The 16,188-nt window shown below is 44.3% G+C and overlaps 2 protein-coding genes across 3 annotated transcripts in view; one reads left to right on the forward strand and one right to left on the reverse strand.

Annotated features, from left to right (window-relative positions):
* Itih2 (inter-alpha-trypsin inhibitor heavy chain 2) overlaps window positions 1–1,985 on the forward strand; it is a 34,696-nt gene extending 32,711 nt beyond the window's left edge. The window contains exons 20-21 of the mRNA XM_021184669.3: window positions 187–298; window positions 1,677–1,985. Coding sequence (XP_021040328.1) covers window positions 187–298; window positions 1,677–1,824 — 260 coding nt within the window. The 3' untranslated portion in view covers window positions 1,825–1,985. The remainder of the gene's footprint in view (window positions 1–186; window positions 299–1,676) is intronic.
* A 1,872-nt stretch (window positions 1,986–3,857) lies between these two features.
* On the reverse strand, window positions 3,858–16,158 carry Kin (Kin17 DNA and RNA binding protein). 2 transcript variants are annotated; one of them, XM_021150185.3, is made up of 5 exons: window positions 15,985–16,158; window positions 10,858–10,952; window positions 6,578–6,621; window positions 6,371–6,493; window positions 3,858–4,843 (listed from the first exon to the last, which is right to left on the reverse strand). In XM_021150185.3, exons 1-5 carry the CDS (start codon window positions 16,096–16,098, stop codon window positions 4,041–4,043), a joined length of 1,179 nt encoding a protein of 392 aa, XP_021005844.1. In that variant the 5' UTR covers window positions 16,099–16,158; the 3' UTR covers window positions 3,858–4,040. The 2 variants fall into 2 exon arrangements, with proteins under 2 accessions (XP_021005844.1, XP_085691328.1); XM_085835202.1 differs by lacking the exon at window positions 6,578–6,621 and having other exon boundaries at window positions 15,985–16,126.
* Window positions 16,159–16,188: the final 30 nt, after the last annotated feature.

A 16,188-nucleotide genomic window follows, 5' to 3' on the forward strand; every position in this document is an offset into this window, starting at 1 on the left:
TGATCTCAGCTACACTCTCTAATACCTTCCTAGCCTGCTGCCATCAAGTGGGTAGTTATTCACTGATGGTCTAGTAAACCCGCACCAAGTATAAAGCGATTCTGGAGGGCAGATCAGTATGCTGCTCGAGCCCAGTGACAGGCCTTGGAGTCCATGGAAATTCATGTCTATGCTTTGTGTCATTAGGGCAGTTTATGCAGGAGCCAGCCATCCACATCTTCAATGAGAGACCAGGAAAGGAGCCGGGAAAACCCGAGGCAAGCATGGAGGTGAAAGGACATAAGCTGACTGTCACCAGGTAGGTCCTGGACGAATAAGAAAAGCCACCTCGCATGCTGTCAAACTTCTCAAGTCACTGGCAATACATGTACATACAATGTTAGCCAGAGGACATGTCAGATAGCCTAGACTAAATGCAAATCATGACCACATGTATGTGCATACACATCACGAAATGAATGGCAAGGTGAATTAATCTAGCGCTCTCATCTGAATGTTGGAGCCCTACGGTCAGAAACTGAGTGACTGAAACTGTTGACCAAAGGAAGAGATCATAAAATGTCCAGGAGGCACAGTTCTAGAGAAGGCATGTGTATTTTTATGTAAAAGCCTCTTGACCATGGATACACTGTGTGTTTGGGGGTAGTTTTTCTTACATATATCACACCCATGTGCTTCATTTCAAAGTGGGAATTTGGCACTCTGAGTGTAAACTATTCATTTTTGAATTTCAGTCCCCTCCTTCTTGTTCAATTGTCTCCCTTGTGCCTCATTTGATAGAATTTTGAAGCATTTTTGTCTTTTTGATATTTTATAAAGCAATTAACTTTCCTTATTAGAAATAACAGTACAGAAATGCCGTCATCTTCCACATAATTAAAATGTAACTTTGCAGTCACAATTAAATCTCAAATTATGTATGCTGCATGCCACCACAGAACAGACCCATGAAGTCCAATGGTGGATTCTGATTATACCACCCAAATGGTGTTGGCTTACCAGACACAAAATAGTGGGTTATTAACAGACATCTGTAAGCATGGAGAAATGGTGAGACTCACTCAGCAATCGCCTTACAGCATAGGCATTTCCATAACAAACCGTGTTTTCTATGACAAAGGGCAAACACTGAGCCTCTTCACCTCCTGCAAGCCCGAGACCTGCCAATTAGTAAATGAAACCGAACGGGCCCCACTCCATTCTTTTAAGGCTCACTGAAGGCAGTGTGCTGCATGTATTTCAAAATATCAATCTTCTTCGTCCTCCAAGGGGAAAACTTGAATTTGCTCATCAATTGCTGGCATCACCCTTAAACCACCACAAACTGAAGGGGTGCCTCAGATTCGTCAGGGAGGGGAGCACGGTGGGCCCACAGTGCTGAGTTTTAGTTTCTTCGTCTTTACTAGTCATTTGCTACTGTTGCACTGCTGGAGGAATCCACAGAGACCAACTTCTCTGAGGACTGTCTTAATTGTTTGAGTGCACACTGGTTATACCGTGTTTTAGGACCAACCCTAGACACTGACATTTCTTTTAACTTGGTGGGGTGGCAGGGAAGATGTAGAGGGTGGGTAGAAATAGTAAGAAAGGCACACAACAGGTGCAAGGGCTGTTCCCAGCTATGTCCTGTCACTGTGTTGTCTCATCCCTAATCCTATGCGCCATCTTCCTCCCAGAGGCCTGCAGAAGGACTACAGGACGGATATCGTGTTTGGAACAGACGTTCCCTGCTGGTTTGTACACAACAGTGGGAAAGGTTTCATCGATGGACATTATAAGGATTATTTTGTGCCTCAGCTCTACAGCTTTCTCAAGCGGCCTTAATGGCTTATAGTTTTGGAAACTGTATGTGGACCCTTTTCTCCCTTGATACTTTTTGCAGTTACTCCCCCGTTTCAGCAACTCAAAATAAACACAGATATTATAGTGGCCTAAAAGGCCTGCTAACCCACCTGAGAAAAATAAATATTTGCAAAAAAGGCTCAGGAATTTGTTTTCGGATGATGTGTTAATCAGTAACCCAGAACCTGGTTGGTGAGTCAAGCTGCCAGTGAGGTCAAGTCCAGGAACTGGACTATACTGTGAAACCCCACTTCCTGTTAAATGTCACCTCAGCACTGGGGATCAAACCCTTGCTGTTACTTCACAGGGAGGTCAATTATGAGACTTTGGGTGAACACAGGAATAATCAGGGAACATTAGGTCTTCATGGTTGCTTTATAATAGAGGTTTCCACTGAGCTTCGTTGCAGGGATAGTGTTGTCCACATGGGAGATGTGCTTACGTGTAAAAACTGGGGTCACCGTTCTATAGAATAGTTCTATAAAAATCAACCCCGTACATGTAACTCAGGGGAAATAACTTTAATAGTTGGTGTTTCAACATTCCTCACCTGCAAAAGTAACGTTATCAGTAACTGTTTGTATATAATCTCTCTTGAGACCAGAACTTTGGTGACTCATTTTCCATTTTAAATGAATAATCAATCTTGCATTTCAAAGAAGGAAATCAAGTTAATGGCAACAGTTGGAGAAAAAAAAAAATCAAACCCCAGCTTTCCCTGTAAGCAAGACTGATCATTCTTTAGAGGGTCCTAAGAACTGATAACTTGCTATTTAGTTATACACAGTATGAACAACTGAGATCTCAGCCAACTAACACAGAGCTGCTATTCGTGAGGCAGGCTGATTAATCATCTTTTTTGTCTCCTTTGGCCTGTGTTCACAAGCTTGGCCCAAGTATCAATCACAGAGTTGCCACGAAACCAATTAAGTGTGCATTTTACCTTAAATGGTTGGCAACCTTATTTGAGAAAAATACATCTTAGTGGAGATTGTACTTAGAAGTTTTTCAGTTTTTAAAACCATGTTTTAAAATGATTGTAAACTAAATCAGCCTTCTTTAGGGTAAAAAACATAAATGCAAGAGGCTGGAGAGCTGGCTTAGCAGAGGGGTTCAGTTTCAGTTCCTAGAGCCCCCATGTCATCTCACAGGCATCTATAACTCTAGTTCCAGGGGATCTAATGCCCTCTTCTGACCTCTGCAGGCTTGTACATATGCTGCACACACACACACACACACACACACACACACACACACCATAGTTCTTTTAAAAACTGTAAATAAAACCAAGCACGAACAGGCAATATATATATACACATATACATGTATATATACCTATATACATGTATATATGCATATATACATACACATACATATATACACACACAGACATATATATATTCTTAACCTGACTGTCTGGTTCTGAAGCATGAACTCTGTAAATGACATCATGACCCAATGCATGATCTCACCACCTATGGACCACCAGTTAGATCCTACTAGATCTAATGTGGATTTTAGGGCAGTTCTTTCTCCAATACGGACCAGAGAAACCAAAGGTTGGACACACGTACGATTTATTTTCTGTGTATGGGTATTTGGCCTACACCAATGTCTGGATAGCGTGTCATGAAGTGCTCACAAAGGCCATAAGAGGGCAGTGGATCTGGGACTTGGGTTACAGATAGCTGTGAGCCACTGTGTAGGTGCTGGGAATTGAACACGGACTCTCTGGAAGAACAATCAGTGCTCTTAACTGCTGAGCCATCTCAACAGACTCTAAAGGACTTCTTAATAAAATAAAGTCACATCTCTTCACTGGTCTTATTCCAGCAAAAGAAAAGGATTACAGTGGCTCGTCAGAACCCAGGCCAAGTTTGCCTGAATAGAAACAGATGCCACTGTGCCTTTAAGAATTGCTATTTTTTCCAAATTCTCTTTCATGACACTTTACAATAGTATTCTTTAATGATGGTAAAAATCCATCAGGGAAACGGAACAAAGATAAAATAACAGTTTTGACACTTAAAAAAACATAAGATTTTATTATAAATTTACCCAACTATTCACTAGTATTTAAATAGATGATTTTTTTTTATACAAAACAAATCCCCTAACACAGTAGAGTTACACAGTGCCTTGGCTAACATCAATTTGATGCTTCAAAGTTTCAATGTGTTGTTAACAAATTTTCAAACTCAAGCAAGTTTAGATATGTCTTCATATTGAATACCTTCAACTCTGCGTCCTTTCAAAGGTCCAGTTTCAATGACTATCGTGGCCGAAAAAGCCTTCTCATTGATGGATTCGAGAGTGCCTTCATTTCCTCTGTAGCCTCCATTTAAAACTAGAACCCTTTTCCCTGGGGCCGGAATGACTGTCTCTAAATGCGTCTGGTCCAGTTTCAGCCTGTCTCCAGAGTCAGTCATCTTCACCACAGCTGTGTACCTGTCAATCACTTCCGTAACCACCCCTTTCTTCTTGTGGTATTTCTCCCCAAGCTTCTTGGTTATAATCTTCACAATGATCCCCGGCTGTAACCAGGAGTCTGTCCGTGCGGTCCTTTTCTTTTCCTCTTCAATCTCCATGATCTCATCCAGGGCAGACTTCTTCTTCTTCTTTGCCGGCTGGGCGGAGCTCTGTGAAGACTCTTTCCGTTTCCCAGATGCTGCACTCCCCAGCAGCTTCAGTGCACTTGGTCCCAAAGAGCTTGACTTGGATGTTGTAGCTCCCGCTGAGCCACCCGCGCCTTTATTCAGATTGAATGTAACTTTTTCTTCCTCATTTTCTCGGCTTAATTCTGTAAAAACAGGTGTCTCCTGCTCTTTCCCTTCCAGGCCTCTTCTCACCTGCTCCTCAATGAATTTGGCAGTTTTTTCTTCATCGTCCAGATCTTGCTTCTTCTTTTTTTCTAATTCCAGTTGCCGGCGGATGGTTTCTGGGTCTCTGTCTATGTACTGAATGTACCAGCCTTTTGGTGTTTCATCCACTTTACACAAGCCTTAAAAACAAAAACCAGACAACAGCGTGACCGTACAAATGCAGAGTAAAGTGCACATGCAAAGCATTCCACCTCTGCACACTATGCATGCAGTGACTCCCACCAGTATCTTGGACCACACAGACCTGAGACAGGACAGTGCTTACACAGCTACACTGAGTTAACAGTTAACGAGACACACAGGAAGTACTTTAGGAACAGCTGATGCTTCACGTAGTTACAGCGACATTGCTCTCTGATGACTATTAAATGGTCTGTTAACTTAGAATGAAGTAACACACTAAATAAGCAAAATATTGACACCAAGTTCCCGCCTTCCTAATTTCTCGTCATATAAAGATTAGAAATGAGAGACGAGCAAACTTGAACTCTAACCTCGTGAAAGATTGCGAAGAATTTCCTAAACAAGGACTATATCGCTGAGCAATGATGGTTCATGCTATAACCCTAACACTCAGGAGGCTGAAGCAGGAGGACATCTGTGAGTTCCAGGTCAACTTGGGATACATTCTAGAGTAGCTTACAGTGTGAGCTACAGCTACCGTCTCAGTAAATGAAGGAAGAAAGGAAGGATGAACATGAAGATAAGAAAAACTAGAAAGTTATTAGCAGTAATAACTTTTTACAATAATAATAATAATAACTTAATTGTTATTACTTTAATTTGTGCATATGTGGTACACATGTGCATGTGTGGTGCAGTGTATGTATGTGTGTGATGTATACATGTGCTTTTGTGGAAGCTGGAAATTTTTAGGAATCTGCAAAGTGTGCCCTAAGGATCAATTTCAGGCCATCAAACTGCTAATAGTTCTTAAACCTGATGCAAACATTATGGTTTCCCAGAGCTCATGTGCTGAGAGCTTGGTCTCCAGGCATTGTGAAGTGACTGGATCTGGAGGCCCTGATCCATCAGTGAATTAATCCATCCATGGACTCCGAGTCCGACAGCACTGTGGGAGGTGGCAGAGACTGGGTGGGTGGGTCCTGGCAGGAGGGAACAGGCCCGCCCTGGGCCCTGCTCTGGAAGGGCGCATCTCACCCCCAGCCCCCGGCCTCTTGGCCTCATTGCGTGGCTTTGCCCCATCATGTGCTCCCCGGCATGGTGTTCTCCCTCACTACAGCCGAGAAGCACAGGAGCCAAGTGATCCTGAGCTGAATTCTCAGCAACTGTGAGTCAAAATAGATTGTTCTCAGGCGTTTCGTCACTGGATGAAAAGTGCCTAATAGAGAATACATTGGTAAAAGAAGCCCTCCCCATGGCCGCTGAGGCTCCAAAGCCTGTAAGCCCAGCACCCAGGAAGCAGAGGCAGGAGCGTTGTAAGTCGCAGTGCAGCCTGGGCTGTGTAAGACCCAGCTTCAAAAGGAAACACAACGGCCAAAGTGGCACCTGAGGGACTGTAAGGCCTCCTACCTTTCTGATTGCCCTACATATCCTCTTCTCATAAAGTCAGACAGAGACTGAAAATGACGGCTCCCCTAGAAACTGAGCCACGGACAACCAGCTCCTGTCTGCGCTCTTCTTACCCTCTCTGCCCAGCCACTTGGTAAAGTCGGTCAGCGTCTCCCACTGAGTAGCGTTCATGTGGATGTGCTCTCGGTGGCTGATGTATTCATTGTAGACAATGTTGTTGTGGACCCTTTTAGTGCCTGAAACAAAATGTGACACTGCTGAGCCTGAAAAAACCCACACAACTATGAAATTATTATTTTCATAATATTTAAGATGGCTACCAAAGCGTCGCCTCAGAAGTTCCAGAAAGTCATTTCGGAATTCCCTAGTGAAGAAAGAAAGAGAGAGAGCCATTAAGGTACTTGCTATAAATATAATGTGCCATCTTCCTGAAGTTTGAACAATCACAAACTTTAGTGACCAATAGTCTCACCAATCACCTATACTGCCATGTGCCACAAACCTTAAAAGTAAACAGAGAAAGATCTGCGAAGATTGGCTTTCAAAGGGAGGTTGTAAGTCAGCCTGGAGTTGAGATGTGTGGCCTCAGCAAAGCTAGCACGTGTCCTTAGAAAGGATCCATCACAGGGTCCCTGTGCTGACGACTCCAGCAAAACAATACCACTCTGTCCAGGTGGCCAAAAGACACCTTAGCCTAAGCAGTTCCAGTAAAGGCAACTAAAAGGAAAAGTCAGAAGACATCGTAAACAGACTCGAGGGCATTGCCAGACGGGATGTTAACATGGACAGCAGGATATAATTCAAAGGTCAACATGGAAGGCCGTTCCCAGCTAACACAGTCATGAACACAGGGTGTGTTTGAGACATGACACAACCCACTTAGGCTGCATTCTGAGAAGACAGTGATGAGGATGTGGAGGAAGAACTACACGAGGGAGAAGGTGTGCCTGGAAGATGAGGCCAAAGTATTGAATCATCTTGAAAGTCACGTTATATAGCTCTAGTTTTATGTAAGCACTAGGAAAACATTCAAACTTAGTTTGAAAATTAATAAATTAAATCTGTAATTTGAAAGACGATCATGTATTATCCTGTCCTAAAGAAAAACAGAGGGGCTAAAGATACAGTCTAGCTCCTTGTGAGGACACAGGTTTTATTCCCAGCAACTACATGGCTACTCACAACTGTCTTTGACTGCAGTCCCAGGGGATTCAACACCCTCTTCTAGTCTCCATACAGGCAAAACACATATACACATAGAAGAAGTAATTTTTAAAGAAAAATGAAATCATAATATTTGCAAGGAAAAAATATAGAAAAAAAATCATGATGTTAAGAAAAGCCGGATCATAAAGACAAATATGTTTTCTCTCATATGTGAAACCTATATTTAAAGGGGTCTGTGTGTGTGTGTGTGTGTGTGTGTGTGTGTGTGATAAAGCCACAGAGGAAGGGAGAGGAAAAGGAGGCTAATAGAAAACAGGTGACATGACAACACAAGAGTAGATTATTACTTGGGGGGTGGAAGGGAGGAGACAAGCAGTGGAGGAGGGAGGGAGGGAAGGAGGGAGGGCAGGCCAGTAGGCAATTATGAATTATGAGTAGAATAACACATTTGAAAATGCCATGATGAAACCTATTACTTTACACACTATCTTAAAAAAATGTAATCTATACACAAAACATGTACAAAACAGGAAAGAGATGGAAGGATGGAAGGGAGGGAGCGAGGGAGGGAGAAAACCACGGTGAGCAGCAAGGCACAGTGACTCTCAAGTTAGGTTCCCAAGCCAGCTACACACCATCACCCAGGAACGTCAGGGAATGTCACAGAAACGTAAAACCTTCAGCCCCAAGGCAAGAGTTAAAAGGATGTGACCTATGGTGACTTGTGACTTAAGGTGACTGTGGGAGGACACAGACAGATCAGAGAATCATCCTGAAGAACGTTCTGGTAACCAAGAAGCTAAAAGCAGGAAGCAGAAGTAAGACTGCCATGAAAGACAGCACAGAGAAAAGTATGTCAGTGAGGAGTTAGAAGTGCGATCCACTCAGACAGGCCACAGAAGATGAAGACGGGGAAAAGCCATAGAGACTTCAAGGGACAGAAGGGCAGCCTCCAGCAAACAGTGGCATGAACAGGAGGGAGAAAGGAGAGAAAGCCAGGAAGTATGCAGCACTTGCCACAGTGTTCTTTACCAGTGCACGGCCTGAGCATCCAGTGGTATTCACGACAGTTTTAGGTAAGTCACAGACTAATTTTACATTTGTCATTGTGGTCTTGGAGAGATTAAAAGCAATGAAAGGGAAACAGGCTTCATGGCAGATATCTGTCTTTCCAACACTGGGAAGGCCCAGACAAGGACTAACCTGAACCTGAGACTAGCCTGTACTACATAGTGAGTGCCAAGTCAGCCAGGACTATGTAACAGGACCCTGCTTCAAAACACAAATGAATGAATAAGTTAGTGAATAAATGAATAATATTTTCAAGATGGAAGGTAAACCCACCAGCAGCTTTGCATCCAAAGCAAGGTCATGGGTAGTGGGTGATCTCAAGCCATCCAACAATGGATGTACTCTGTAACCCCATGCCAATAACCGGAAAACTCAAACAAGCTTTATCTAGACTGACCCATGGAGCAGTAAAACTTGCTGGCTGTATTCCACCCGAGCCTTCAAGGCCACCTGGCTAACACTGTGACGGAGTGAAGGTTGCAGATGACCCGCTGCCGCTGTGCTCACAGCTGCTGTAAGGAAAGCACCCATACAACCGAGCTGGGAGGTGAACTACTCTCATGAGGCATACATAACAGACCAGAAGACACAGCAGCTCCCATTATTCCCAACTGGGCATTTGGCATACACTTTCTCAAAATCAAAGTAAGACTCTCGTGCTAGTCGTGTAAGAACAGGCACTGTGTGGTCGGACACAGGATTGAGCTTCTGAGTCACGATTAGAAATGTGGCAAGTAGAACCTGCCAGCTTGAGCTCAGCGTACTTCTCATCCCAAGGTCTGTTTGACAGCATCTGTGCTGCTATTAATGAGCATAATCAGATGACACTGCACAATAAATGAGGTCACTACTGCAAAGGGAGGTTTTTGTAACTCAGTCATTCAGTATTTTTCAACAGACTAAGATGCCTTCATTACAAGACCTTTTGGATGTACAAGATCCACCCAAAAAGTAGAGCAGTGGATTGTAATTCAACAGCACATACATGCTCTCTGTCCTGGTACAGCCTCAGTATTATAACTACTCCAAGGACCCTGCACACACCGCCTCAGTGCAGTGTCTTTGGGAAGATCCTTCGAGTGCTTTCCTCATCTGACAACCCATCCATGCTAAGGCTGAACTTCCTTTATGGTCCTCAAACAGTATTTTGTAAATGTGCAAGGAAAGGGAGAATCCAGTTGCCTTTTAAGTGAGATACTGAAGACATTTGTAAAAATGTAAAATATGTTTTTGTATTTGAAATATAGTATGTTGCTTTGGTTTGGTTTTTCTATTAAAAATTTCAGCCAAGTATGGTGGAACAGAGCTATAATTCCAGCATTTGTAAGACTGAAGCAAGAGGATTTTACGTTCCAGACTATCCTTGGGTGCACAGTAAGACTGTCTTAAATCAAGAAAAGAGAAGGGGAGTGTGGGGGAAGGCTGGACAGGTAGCTCAGTGGTTAAGAGCACTGACTGCTTTTCCAGAGGTCCTGAGTTCAATTCCCAGAAGTCATATGGTGACTGACAACCATCTGTAATGGGATCTGATGGCCTCTTCTGGTGTGTCTGAAGACAGCTACCATGTACAGTCTAGCTAGTGGCTTGCCTGTCTCTGTTCCTGAGCACTGGGATTGAGGGCTAATGGCAATACCTGTTTCTTTGGCTGCTCTGTGGATGTTAGGGATTGAAACTCTAGTCCTCAAATGGGGTTGGCAAGCACTTGATTCAAGGAGTCTTCTCCCAAGCCCCCATTTTATTTGAACATAGGGTAAGCATACTGGTATTCTTAAATGGACTAATAAATAATATTTGTAATGTTTTTCAGATTTAATTTCAAATGTTGACACATATAACCCATAGAAACAAAAGCCCTTTGAGATCTTTAATCACATGTATAAAGTGTTCCTCAGAAAAGATCTAGTAGTTAAAAAAGAAAAAAAAAAAAAAAAAAAGACTAGTATTGCTATTAATAATCAGACAAGCTTTACTAGAACTAGACACGCTTCTGAGCCCTTTAAAAGTATTACGTCACCAATCTTCTCCCAGGAGCACAAGAGTTGAGTGAGGGGCCACTTGAGTGCCATCATACCCATGACATACCTAAAGCACAGGGAAACGCAGGACACGCATCCCAACGTGCTTCCCTAAAGCCCCTAGGTGGGGAGAGCTTTGAGGCCAGGCAGAGCTGAAGTGAAAAAAAGTTCTAACAACGTCACACTTTGGTTAATTTCAAAAGAAGATAAAGACCAAGCACAATGATGAGCCTACAGCCAACTCAACACACAAGGGACAACACTCTACAGTGCATACAATATTGAGCACTTCCAGTACATGCCCACTGAGTAAACTTACAAGGTAAGGATGTCTTTGAATTACTTACTCTGAAAAATAATCCATAAACTGCTGAGGGTTTTCTGAGGCCAGCAACAGTTGTCTTTGATGCGATTCAGACATACAGTGACACTTAAAGCCATTCTACAAAATATGTTAAAAAGGTAGTTAAATTCTTATCTACAGTATCAAAACACCCCCCCCCCCCTTACACACAATAGTCGATTAAGCCCTGCAAATGGGTTAATGACAAATTCTTCTCTTGGGTGTTTTGTGCACATGTGTGCCTATGTACTGCCATGTGCAGTATCTGAAGGGGACAGGCTACAGGGCTGGAGTCACTGGAACTGATGACAGTGACAGACTGCAGTGATGCTGGGAATAGAACCTGGGTGCTCTGGAAGAACAGCTAGAGCTCTCAGCCATCTCTCCAGTCTTGATAAATGAATTTTACTAAGTCAAATCACTCTAATCACACTCTATGTGAGCATATGACAGGTGGGTGTGGGGTAGTGAAAGACAGCCTATTTTGGTTGAATGAGGCTTGCTCTGGTGACCCAGTAGAAAACTCTACAAGGGTCAGAAAAGTGAGTCTGTTTCCAGAGACAGGTGCCTGACACCACAGAGCCCCCAACTTCATAATTCTGTGACTAACAGTCCTGCAGATAAAGGCCCAGCTCCTGGCATTTGGGTTGACTCCTCCCCACAGTTACCTGGCAACAGCAAGGTAGCCCAGCCCACTATAAAAGGGGCTGCTTGGCCCCTCCTCTCTTTCTCTAAGCTCTCACCTTTCTTACTCTCATCTTTAGCCCTCCTTCTCTCTCTCCCTTCCCCCCTCTCTCTATCAGGCCATGGCTGGCCTATTTCTTTCTACCTTCTCTCTTTCTCCCTGCATTTCTACAATAAAGCTCTAAAACCACAGACTGTCTCTGCTCTTCAAGGCCTGCCGTGCATAGGATTTCCCCTAAGGAGCCCTGTCTAACCTCCCGACAGAAGGCCTTCCTGCGCTCCAGCGCAGAACCAAGGACTCTTGCCCGCATGGGCACCACCCAGTGCCTCCTCTCTCCCTGCCCTATCCTCCCTTCAGCCCCAGGACTGACCAAGCCGCCCCCAGGGCCTCCTTTTTGTTCTCAGCATTTCCGAGGTGTTCGGTGGTGTCTGGGATGCCTGAGACTGAGAACCTGTTATCTCTGGCCTCTGTGAGGTCCAGAGACCTAGGACTGCCCCTTGTCCACGCCCCCACGGGCTGGGGTCCTGTGGCTTCCCACAGCCAGACACCCACGGGGCAGTGTGGAAAGCATGCGGCAGTCCTCTGTGTCTGCCTGCCCAGAGCAAAGGAACTCTCTGGAGGGACTCGGGTGTTCTCCCACTCCCTTTATTCCATGCACCATGCCTACTGCCCCGCAGGTGGGTATGTATGTGAGCATGTGTCTGTGAGTGTGTGCATATGCAGGTATGAGTATATGTAGGTGTGTATGTGCATGCATGCGAGTATGTGCCTGTGAGTGAGTGTGTGTAGATGTGAGTGTGTGTGTGTGTGTGAGGTGGGAGTAAGAAGTGCTCCTGCCACTGTCCAGCTACTTCATTGGTGATGGAGCTCATAGGTTTAGGAAGACTGACTGGTAAGCGAGCTCCAGGGCTCCTTCTGCCTCTGCCTCCCTTAACTCGTTTTGCTGGTGATCCAAATGTAGGTCCTCATGATATCGTGAGAAATACTGGACTGACTGAGTACAGCTTCACTTTTAAGTTTGCTGTTCACAGAATTGAATCTTGCAACCCAGTCAAATACAGAACACTCAAGGTCAAGATACTGAAGGTGATGTGTGGGATGGGGTGGGGACGACCATGTAGACTGCTCAACCCACTTACTGAGTACCAGAGAGCTTGGCAGGGTGAAACAAGCACAAAGGGTCTGTCTTAGTTAGGGTTGTCCTGCTGTGAACAGACACCATGACCAAAGCAACTCTTACAAGCACATTTAACTGAGGCTGGCTTACAGGTTCAAAGATTCAGTCAATTATCATCAAGGTGGGAGCATGGCAGCATCCAGGCAGGCATGATGCAGGAGGCGCTGAGAGTTCTACATCTTGTTCCAAAGGCAAACAGAAGACTAACTTCCAGGCAACTAGGTGAGGGTCTTAAGGCCCATGCCCACAGTGTCACACCCACTCCAACAAAGCCACACCTCCAAAGCCACATCTCACTCCCTGAGCCAAGCATATTCAAATCACTACAGGGTCATAGCCGAGTTCTCACTGCAGATATTCTTTTCACTTGTTTCCTTCTACTTTAGCTTTTATCCAAAATACACTAATGCCCCTTGTTTAGATGTCATTAAATATATTATAGCCATACTTTTTAAGATTGCTTTAAATAAACGCATGCTGGGGCTAGAGATAGTTAAGTGGCGAGGAGAACAGGCTGCTCTTGCAAAGGAGCTCAGTACCCGGATGCTCACAACTGCCTAGGACACCAACCTCAAGGATCCAGCACCTCTTCTCACACACACAAAGACATAAAAACTTAGCAACAACATATGTCTTGGTATAGGTCTTCTACCTGTATCTGAACCTAAAATTTCAATAGTACATATGAAGTAGAAATGAAAAATTTACCCTATATATTTCAACATCTCCCCGCCCCCCCCCCCCCACACACACACATAGACACACTTACACTCTTCTAGCTTCCATGGGCGAGCAAGTGTGCACACACAACCAGACACTCTGGCACACATATTAAACGTAACCAGCCTCCCTGCCTAAGCACTGCCTCAGAGAGGCGGGCCAATGCCGCGCGCAGCTGTGAACCTCACCCTCGTGATGGTGAACGGTTTCCTTCTGCCTTCTTTCTCTAGTTCTTGTTATTCTGAAAGTTAGTTAGGTTCAGGTTAGACATTTTGGGAAAGATCAATTAACGAGTGGTCCCATGTTTCATCCTGTGCCATGGAAGGAAATCCTCAGGGTCTCACAGTGCTAAGATTCATGAAAAACGTTAAAGGTTACGAAGTAATATTGGAAAGGACTCTGTCCTGAGAGTTAGAAGGAAATTAGCAAGAGGGGGAAAATAGTTTAAAAACACTTTTTAAGCTAGGATGTAATGAGGTGGACATGGGGGCATAGGCCTTAAACTGCAGCGTCAGGTCTGAAACTTGAGACCTTCCTGTCTCTGTCTGTGAAGTGCTGTGATTTCAGGTGTGTGCCACCACATCTGTCACCCATTCGACCATCCTCAAATGTTCTTCTGAACATAAGTTCTCATGAGAAGAGGACACATGAGCAGTTCTGTTTACTGTGTTTCCTTGGTAGGGCTGTTGATTCTGGCTGGCTATCCTCAGGTACATTCCCTGCCTTCCCTACTCAAGGGAAGGAGGGCGTGGCTCTTACATGTTCCCTTTTCTGTCCCCATCTTGAAATACTGGGAAAACCGAGAGGAAGGAAGGCCAGAGCCATGATATCCCCTCCACCCCTTCCAATCCATTCCTTTGGGTTTCTAGAATTGAATAACATTTTGACTCATATTTTAATTTATGAAAAGCAATACTCGTCTTTGATACCAAATTTCTTTTAAAGTAAAACTTAATCATTTCTTTCAGGCAGTGCACAAATTAGGCAAAAATTGTAGATGGCCCATGGTAACTAAAAGGTTAAGAACTGAGCTGAGTGGTGATGGAGCACACCATTAACCCCAGCATTTGGAAGGTTGAGGCCAGCCTGGTCTACAGAGAGAGTTCCATGACAGCCAGGGCTACACAGAGAAACCCTATCGCAAAAAAAAAAAAAAAAAACAAAAAAAACAAAAGAACCAATAAATAAGAAAGAAATGAGTGTAAGTAAGCTAGAGTTTTGAAGCCGGACAATGGTGTTGCACACCTTTAGTCCCAACACTAAAAAGGCAGAGACAGATATCTATGAGTTCAAAACCAGCCTGGGCCTGGTTCACTGAGCAAGTTCCAGGACAGCCAGGGCCACACAGAGAAACCCTGTCTTAGAAAAACAATAACATGCACAGAGTTTTACAATCTAGTCAGTGGCAGTTCAGTCTGTGGTGACTTACTAAGAAGGTGGTATAAGGTCAGTAAGATGGCTCAGTGGCTAAAGGTGCTTGGTGCCAGATGTGACAACATGACTTCAATCCCAGGACCCTCAAGCTGGAAGTTAATAACCATCTACATGTGGCCCTTTGATCTCCGTATGAATGTATCTGTTTGGTGCAGCATGCACACATGCATAAACACACACATCAAAATAAGATAACAGAAATATGACACAGTGCATGAGGGCTCAGTGGTAGAGCATTTGCCAGGCATACATAAGACATTAAACAAAACTTGTAGCACTGCTTAATAAACAACCTCTCTGGTCCCCATCACCACAAGACTACCAAGAAAGTATTAATATAAAGTAGGGTGGTGTATCTCTGATCCCAGCACTTGGGAAGCAGAGGCAGGTCTATCTCGTTTTTGGCTAACCTGGTCTATCTACATGGTGAGGTCCAGAGCAGCCAAAGCTACATACTGAGATACTGTCTCTAAAACAAAATAAAAATAAATAAGTATGTATCAGATCATGTACAAGAATTTTTATTAGTTTTGTTATATTGGTGGCATTTTGGCATTAATTGAAAAGATAATACTATTACTTGTTATGTTGATTACACAATTAAGTCTTCAAGGGTGAAGGTATACTGATATTTATATATTTATATAATTTACTATATTATATAAGCAAATATGGAAAAACACTTAGAGGTCACTCCTAGGTGCGATGGACTGCACGCCTGTACCTTTGGAAACCCACATACTGAAACTATACGATAGCAGTAGCAAGGCGGGAATGAAGCATTTATGTCATGGAGAGTCCCTTTTCTCCATAAAAATCTCAGCGACAATCTTGCCGGTGGGTACAACTCTTACCTCTACTTTACCATTAGTGGCCAAGCCCATGTCACTATTAAGCGGAGCAACTTGAGTTCCTCGTCTTGACCGACCCCACCAGGGAAGTCTAAATGTAAAACCTCAGTGCTCAGCCTAGCGATTGTAAGTGATCAGTGAGTGCTTGTCTGCGACCACTTCTCGTGGAGCTGGAGAGTGGCGTGAAGGCGCCGGGATGGGGAAGACAGCGCCGGAGAGGGCTCCAAGCCGAGGGAGGGGTCGCGGCCACCCTGAGCCACTTACCTCGTCGCGGCATTGCTTTTGGCACATCTGGCAGTACCAGCGAAGCTTCTGGAGCCCTTTGGACTTAATTCTATTGGCGATGGCCTTGGGGCTCAGAAAATCCGACTTGCCCATGGCGACCCTGAGCGCTATAACGCCAAAGCCGTCGGAAGCGGAACTGGCTCAGCGCGGGGACAGGCGGGACCAAAATTGACAGCAGGAAAT

Source organism: Mus caroli, unplaced genomic scaffold (assembly GCF_978045245.1).
Source record: "Mus caroli unplaced genomic scaffold, Mus_caroli_1 scaffold_2, whole genome shotgun sequence".
In the NCBI taxonomy this organism is placed as follows: domain Eukaryota; kingdom Metazoa; phylum Chordata; class Mammalia; order Rodentia; family Muridae; genus Mus; species Mus caroli.

Excerpts from the sequence above, each read along its gene's own strand:
- Kin (XM_021150185.3), bottom strand. The coding sequence starts at position 16,098 with ATGGGCAAGTCGGATTTTCTGAGCCCCAAGGCCATCGCCAATAGAATT. Across the intron at positions 6,494-6,577 it reads ACTTCTGAGGCGACGCTTTG|GCACTAAAAGGGTCCACAAC; the intron begins GTAGCCATCTTA and ends ATTTTGTTTCAG. Across the intron at positions 4,844-6,370 it reads CAAGTGGCTGGGCAGAGAGG|GCTTGTGTAAAGTGGATGAA; the intron begins GTAAGAAGAGCG and ends TTTGTTTTTAAG.